This window comes from Monomorium pharaonis, unplaced genomic scaffold (assembly GCF_013373865.1).
Source record: "Monomorium pharaonis isolate MP-MQ-018 unplaced genomic scaffold, ASM1337386v2 scaffold_308, whole genome shotgun sequence".
NCBI classification, from domain to species: domain Eukaryota; kingdom Metazoa; phylum Arthropoda; class Insecta; order Hymenoptera; family Formicidae; genus Monomorium; species Monomorium pharaonis.
Genome location: NW_023415591.1, coordinates 5,954 through 14,553, shown reverse-complemented (window position 1 = coordinate 14,553; position 8,600 = coordinate 5,954). Strand labels below are relative to the sequence as shown.

Here is an 8,600-nt window from a genome sequence, read left to right as displayed (position 1 = left end):
GGTTAATCGGAGCAGCGCCGGGTTTGTTCGGTCACGACCTGTTTGCGTGATCGCGGAGACCATTTTGAAATTGTCCAACGGCCGCGTGGTCGGCGGTCGAGGCGAAAACCTTTGTGGAATAAAACAAAATTAAATTAATTTAGTGCTGAAGAGCTCTCGACATTTTATTGGTAGAATCCCTGCTTCTTCCTCTGGAATTGCCGCCAAATTCAAGAGATTTAAATTCATCGTTTACACGTTTGACGTCATAAACGCGCGCTATCCATGCTACTGCTTCCGAGGTAGTGCATGGATAGCGTTTGGCTCAATCCCCACCATTGTCTGTTTAAACATCACGTGCTATCTCTCTTTTAAAGTTAGAGAAAATTTATGCGTGATCTTGAAAGTAGAAAATAAGAAATTGTTTATATGTCCTAATGAAAATATTTAATTAAAAATCTCTTCATTGAGAGAGAGAGAGAGAGAGAGAGAGAGAGAGAGAGAGAGAGAGAGAGAGAGAGAGAGAGAGAGAGAGAGAGAGAGAGAGAGAGAGAGAGAGAGAGAGAGAGAGAGAGAGAGAGGAGATCTGTTTCATTAAAATTTATTAAATTTATTAAAATATATTAAAATTTCTTAAAATTCATAAAATTATTTTATTACATTGTTATTTATTATATAAATAAATTTTATAAATTTTAATAAATGTTAAATATTAATTTTTAATAAATTTTAATAAATTTTAATAAATTTTAACGCATTTTAATAAATCTTAATAAATAATAAAAAGGGATCAAATGTTACGTCCAGCCTTAAGAAATTTACCCACACAGCACACTTTATCCTAGGGATGTCCCTAGGATGTCATTTTGGGATATCGCAATATCGTTGAATATCCGTGGACCGTCTGCGATATCCGAGGGATATCCAAGGGATGCACAAATGTCCACCGATTTGACATCCTGTAGATATCTCAAACGATATCCAGAGGATGTCCAAGAGATTTCCTGAGATATCGTAATATACCCTAGTGAAAAAATTTGTCAGAATTAAAAAAATTTTTTTCAGGATTTCTGATAAATTTTTCGATTTTTTATAATTGAAATGTTTCTCGGAAAAACTTTAAAAATGAAAAATTTTGATTAATTTAAAAAATTTTTGAATACTTCTAAGTATTTTTGAGAGTTTCTAAGAATTGAAAAAAACTTGAACAAAAAATAAAAAATTCTAATTATTTTTACGGCAATTTTGTAAGAGAAAGAAGACTATAATATAACATGTTTCAGCCAAGCCACAGTCGTACCTGTTAAAGCATGTTTAATAGTTTAATATCTCTACACCTGAAAAAACGGTCACCCATCCAAGTGTCAACCCTCGCCGATGTCGCTTGACTTCGAAGACCGTACGCATTCTAACGCTTCGTGGTGATCCATAAACACTTCTTGTTTATGGATTCATATTTGTTATAGATCATTACAATAGATGTCAGAAGGATAAAACATGTATAGTTAACTTATATTTTTATAAATAAATATGAAGTTTTACAATTTTTTTTACTTTTTTTTACTATTTTTATATATGCGCGCAAAATAGTATGTAGACTAACTTATTAAAAAATCTGTTTTTGCTCTGTTTGTATAAAATAAAAAAATTTTTTTAATGTCATTTTTTATAATTTTTTAATATATGTGTTTTTTAATATATTATTAATATACCACATTGTTTCCATAAGTGTATTTTTTTTATGTTCTGACGTTTTAATTTACGTTTCTTAAAGATTTAATTTACACTTTTGTCACTTTTTTGTTACATCCCTTACAGCATGAAATATTGCTGCAACGTTGCAGAAATATTATTTTGCAAGATTGGAATATTGCAGAAAATATTACTGCAATATTGCAGCAATATTTCTATGTCCGCTCCAAAACAATATTGTGCAATATTTCTGCAATATTTCAGCAATATTCCCCGTAAGATTTCTGTAATATTTCAGCAATATTGCTGCAATATTTCTTGTAAGATTGCTGTAATATTTCTGAAACGTTAATGCGCAATATGAAGGAAATGTTGCAGGTGGTTAAATTAATCAATTAATATGTAAGATGTGTATTATACAAAAAAACGGGAAATGTATTTATTGTCATACCGTTACGGCACAATAATTTAAAAAATTAATAATTAAAAAAGTAATTAATTAAATTAACATACACCAACGGATATCGAATATCGTTCCATTCTAGATTTAGGTAAGCATTAAAATGAAGCAAGTCCAGAAAATGCCCATCCTGATCAATTTATACGCTAGAATTACACATGCATGTATGGTTCACACATGTTTAATTAATGTATTATATATATAAGTCAGAGTGAACATCTTTTGGACTTGCTTCACTCAATCTAGTATGGAACGCAACGCTGTCGTGATTACAGAATTTGTTGTACATCTATGTATCTTTTAGCTCTAATCTTACATAAAAATTTAAAATAAAAATATCCTGCTCTATTTTTTTATTTGTCCCTTAAAACTATGTAAAATATTACTTATTGTTAGTTCTAGATTAAGAAATACGGATTATAGGGAAATAAATTTTGCAAGGTTGCAATATAATATTGCCACAATATTGTGCAATATCTGTTAGGAAATATTACATTTGTAATATTGCTACAATATTGCACAACATCTGCTAAGAAATATTACATTTGTAATATTGCTGCAATATTGTGCAACATTTGCTAGTGAATATTATATTTGTAATATTGCTACAATATTTCTGCAATATTGGTTATATTATGCACTATTGCAATATTTCTGCAACGTTGCAGCAATATTTCATGCTGTAGGGGATTATAATTAACTTTCCCTTTACACTTGATTTATGCTCCATTAATTGTAGAGATAAAAAAGATATGATGGGATATTATTTGGATGTAATAGGATATCGTAAGATATTAATGAATATCTTACAATATCTAATAATATTTTAAGATATTTTTGGGGATATCGAAATATATTAATAAGATATCATATGATATCTTAAGATATTTTACGATATTTTAAGATATTTTTGTAGGATATCCCGGGAGCTACTTATTGAGATATCCGTGGGATCGCCTTCGTCTGTCTGGGATAATTTGGGATATCCTCAGAATAAAGTGTGCTGTGTGGGTAAAATAAATGATAATAATACAAGAACTAGTAATCTAATTAATCCGCCAATTCAGTATGAAATTAATTACAGAAGTCGCCATTGTAATAGAAAGTATCCAAACAAAATCCATAAATCCCTTGATTTTCTCCCCAATAAAGACTACTCTAAATTTCATCCATTCCTTAATCTTACTTCATCTAATTCTATCCAATCCAACTTAGGAGAACTAGGACATCCTAATAGATCTAACAGAGGTGCTCAAAGATCAATTGCTTCAAGTCTAACCCAAAAAGACCCCCTGCACTTACCAAATGCACAAAATAAAGAAATCCCAGTCTTACAATCTAACCAAGAATCTAATGAGAATCTTCCTAACCAATTGAACATCAGCATAATTCTTAACGACATTATTAAGACCGCCAACTCAGAAAGCCAATACGCAAATAAAATAAGAGAACTCAGTAGTTACTTTAGCTATATAAATAAGATCATAGCCAATAATTAACAATGATTAAAATAAAACTCATAACACTACCCCTTCTGCAATAAAAAACCAAATTTCAGAGATGGCTTTAAGCATTTTTCAATGGAATTGTAGGGGTATCTCTGGAAAAAATCGGAATTCTCGAACTTTATCTCTCAATTTGATATTATATGTCTGCAGGAGACCTGGCTAAAAAATAACCATAAAATTCATTTTAAAAATTATATTACCGTTAGAAAGGACAGGCGCGGAGATTTCTTAGACGGAGGAACAGCAATTTTGATAAAGAGAGATCTTAATATATATGTAATACATTTAGATATTCCACCAAATCTTGGTATTGAATATACAGCAATTGTCTTTAAAGGTGCTGTCTGATACTTCACTGCTCTGGCTTGAGTTCTTATTGCGCAGGAGTACCTTTTTTCCTTGAAGAAACACTGGTTTAAGCTCCGATTGGTGGTCTGGGTGAGATGCTCCGAGGATAGGTAATTGAGATAAATGTGTTTTGTAAAAGATAAATCTAATTTTATTCTTCTTCTCAATTACAAATCGCCAAGCGGCAAATCACTATTCACACAAAGTATTACGGCTAATACATCTTGCGTAGCAACTTTCACGGGGCGATCACGCGGCGAGCAAATGCCCGGCAAATAATGGTCGCTCCGTCGAATTTCTCGCGACTTGGCTTAGCGCGGGATCAGGCGAATTTATCGAAGCCTATCTGTTGTCGAAGAAAGTAAATATTCGCGTCTCGCATGAATTCGCACTCACAGCGCGTCCACTGACTCTCCGAGAGAGAGACAGCGATTGGAAGTTATTGTTTTCGATTATCGATCGTCCCGTTACAAATTTGACGATGATCTGTAGGTCAAAATTCTTCGATTTTCGCACGCTCCCGTCTAACCGCCCAAGGAACACACTAAAGTCAACAAAAAGTCAAAATGACTTTATTTTGATTCGAAATAGTCACGCATTTTTTGTATGACCAAAAATTGACTCCAGTATTTGCTACTATAGCTACTTAGTGACGAAAAGATGACTTCCCAGATAGCACAACGAATTCGAAAAGAATTCTTTTTGAACACCCAAATTTTGAAATAAAGTCTTTTTCTAACCCATTTCTGCACCAAAAGAATTCTTAAGAGTTCAAAAAAAGTTCTTTTGTATGTCACCAATTCTGAGCCCCTTTCGTAATGCATATAAAGTTCATTTTATGTTCTATAAGAATTCGCATTAAATTTAAAATTATTTTTTAATAGTATTCTAATAAAACTTTATTGAGATACTTTTTTGAATTTATTATGATTTTTTTATAGTACAAAAAAAATTGCTTTTTGGTGTAAAAAAAGAATAAAGGATTTTTGAAATTTTAAGAAATGTTAATTTAAAAATATACTGCTATAAAAATAGAGAATTTAGTATATTATTATTATAAGTGAGAAACTCTCTTATTGTTACTATACATGTATAAATTATGTATAAAATTTTCGCATATTTTATTATAGTATATTATTGAATTAACATTTCCTGATTTTATATAAAAATATATAACGTACTTTTTTACAATTTTTTTTTACAAATTTTTTATTAAACGCATTATTATATGTTTATTATAATAAAAAAAAATATTTATTTAGTTATATATCAAATTTATGACAAATAATATATATATATATATATATATATATATGTATATACATATACTATATATATAATAGTATTTTTTACAAATAACAAAGAATATATATTTTTATGTTCTTTTTAATAAAATAAAAAAATGTGTTATAGAAATTTTATGCGTTGTCAAAAGCAAAAAAATAAAAAGACACTTATATTTGTTATACCTTTCTATAGTGTTATGGCTTTTTATAAGAATTTTAATATTGACTAAATTATATAAATTGATAATAAATTTGTATGTGGTATTCTTTTTAAACTAATTTCGAATCAATTATATGAATTCATAACGAATTTGAAATTGGAATATTGAATTTTTTTAAACTCATTTTGACTACATTATGTGAATTTATAACAAATTTAAATATGGTACTCTTCTTGAACTCATTTCGAACAGATTATGTAAATTCTTAAAGAATAAAAAAAAGTGAATTCTTTTTGAACTTAAAAGGATCATCTGTGCTATCTGAGTTTACTCCGTGACGAAAAGATGACTAATCTCTAATTTTAATATATAAACGTATCAGCTTATATAGAAATTACCCTTACGAAAAAAACACTAAAAATAACACTTAAAAAAATACTCAAGTTGAGTATAATTTGGGACAAGGGGTAAACACTCAATTTAGTGTAAACACTCAACTTGAGTGTTCGCTCTTTAATTTATTTTTAATTAGAGTGTTATTACTCTCAACTTGAATGTTCACCATCTAATTAAGTGTTAATTTCAATGTTAATCCTAAATTTAAGAATAACACTGAAATTAACACTCAATTAGATAGCAAACATCCAAGTTGAAAGTAATACTCAAATTAATACTCAAAGCCAGCTGAACACTCTATAGTTGAATGTTTATTTTAGATATTCGTTTTGTGTCCATTTCTACCAATGCAGATTAATTTTAATCTCGGTTAAACTTGATTTTCTTGCTTTTGTTTTTATTTAACATTTTCTAATCCAATGTTTGAGAGTGCACACTCAATATTAAGTGTATACCTTCAACCGATAGATGTTGAGTGTACGTTTCAGTGTTCACACTTTATATTGGAAGTATACTCATTTATTGAGTGTCATATCCAAATGTTGAGAGTATACTTTCAAATATTCAATATTTAAATCCAAACTTTAATATGAACACTCAATCATTGGGTGTACACACTCAATGTTCGAGTATAAACACTCAATCTTTAGTGTAAATACTCAAGATTTGAGCGTATACACCTAAATTTGGGAGTAAACTCCCAAAATCGAGTATTAATACTCAATTTTGAGTGTAAACTCTCAAAATTAGAGTGTTTTTTCCGTAAGGGTATACTTATGGTACATTATGCATATGTAATATGTACAGGTAATAATTAATTTTGCAATAGAACTATTTTAGAGCAATACATTAAATTAAACAATACACTAAAATTATGAAAACTATAATACTAATACATATATATATATATATATATATATATATATATATATATATTAGTTTACACTCAAAATTGAGTGTTAATACTCGATTTTGGGAGTTTACTCCCAAATTATAATAGATATAATTGAACAAACTATATATATATATATATATATATATATATGTATATATATAGTTTGTTCAATTATATCTATTAGAATTATAAGATATAAACATTTTAATAAATTTGTTTCACATGTGTTTTTACTCTATAAATGTATTTCAAAAATTCTTTTAACTACCAAAGAAAAACCCTGCACATTACTATAATACTAAATATATAATATTACAAGCATGACATTTTTTTGACGTCAATAAACCGTCAAATGTTGTTACCAAAAATTATCATTTTGACTTTTCTGTCGTGATGTAATTATGACATCAATGTGATATCATTTTGACTATAATGTGTTCTTTGGGCGGCGACGCAATCGCAGTAGCTTCTCGACTCACGAGTCCGATCGGTGGCTCCGCTCCGCGATAGTCCGCTAAATCGGATCAGCGATTTCGATAATTTACTGCTAAGCCAAAGTCACGCGTGAACATTCCGCCCGCCTCAAAACGCTAGTTTCGAAACCCCGAAGATACTTGAAGAGATCGATCGTAACTTAAGATACCGATATTTTACTAGCGGAGACTTGCAATCGATTCCGCTCATCGGGTGACGCATCAATTGGTAATACGCACAGCTTCGAGATTGGATGCTTGTATTCGGTCGTCTTGGTTTTGACTGTCACTACGCGCACTAAACCGTCCGCGCCAGCATGACATTGCTTGACTCGTCCGAGTTCCTACTTACTTGGAGGCAGTGCAGAGTTACGCAAGAGAACTATTGTTCAACCGGGTTGAACAGAGGGTTTGATTTTGCGCCACTTGGCTCGCTGCTGCAAAGTATTGACGTAATCAAATTGCCAGATGCACCAGAATTTTTCGGTAATTTGTCGGACAAGTTGAAAACGTGATAGACGATTCTCCGGAATGTGCAGAACGGACGGCTCAGGAACGTTGTTCAAAGCGGCGCCAATAAGGAAATGACCAGGAGTCAGAGGCTCGAAATCGTCGAACGAGTCCGACAGCGGGCTGAGCGGGCAGGAGTTCAGGCACGCCTCAATTTTGCAAAGGATTGTGGAGAACTCCTCATATGTGAGCGTATGAGATCCTAGAACTCTACGCAGATGGTGTTTAAGACTCCGGACGCCCGCCTCCCAGAGCCCTCCAAAATGTGGAGCGTGTGGAGGGATGAATCGCCAAGAAACTCGATCCGCGGCGGTGCGATTAAGAAACTCAGTATCGCAAACCGCCTGTCTGTAAGCGATGGTGAGCTCCTTTTCTGCTCCAGAGAAGGTTGTACCATTGTCAGAGTACATGGTGTCCGGCAGGCAGCGACGAGCACAAAATCTCGTGTAGGCATCAAGGAAGGCGGCGGATGAGTATCCTCCTACTAATTCCAAGTAGATCGCTCGAGTAGCTAGGCAAACGAATACTGCAATATAGGCCTTCCGCGAAGCGATTCCACGGCCAGAAGATGTCCGCGTCAATACTGGTCCGGCGTAATCGACGCTGCAATGCAAGAAAGCTCGCGATGGAGTGGCAACTCTAGCACTGGGTAGTTGACCCATTAGTTGCGACGGAACTGCCGCTCTTTCCCTGACGCATACAACACAGTCGTGGATAATGGATTTGACCAATCGATGGGCACGCAAAATCCAAAATTCCTGCCGTAACGTTGATAAAAGGTTTGTTTTTTATTTCTGCACTGCTGCACTGGTGCAATAAGTTAGAATAAGACAAATATATTTTTTCTCATTCTAACTTTTTGCACTAGTGCAGCAGTGCAGAAATAAAAAAC

The 8,600-nt window shown here is 32.3% G+C and overlaps 1 protein-coding gene across 1 annotated transcript; it reads right to left on the bottom strand.

The window, feature by feature from the left end:
• Positions 1-7,587: 7,587 nt before the first annotated feature.
• Positions 7,588-8,370, bottom strand: LOC105840880. Its single transcript, XM_012687965.2, has one exon. The coding sequence runs from the start codon at positions 8,368-8,370 to the stop codon at positions 7,588-7,590; it is 783 nt and encodes a 260-aa protein (XP_012543419.2).
• Between the last annotated feature and the right edge of the window lie 230 nt (positions 8,371-8,600).

Bases quoted from the DNA above. Each gene is read 5' to 3' on its own strand.
- LOC105840880 (XM_012687965.2), bottom strand. From the start codon at position 8,370: ATGGGTCAACTACCCAGTGCTAGAGTTGCCACTCCATCGCGAGCTTTC.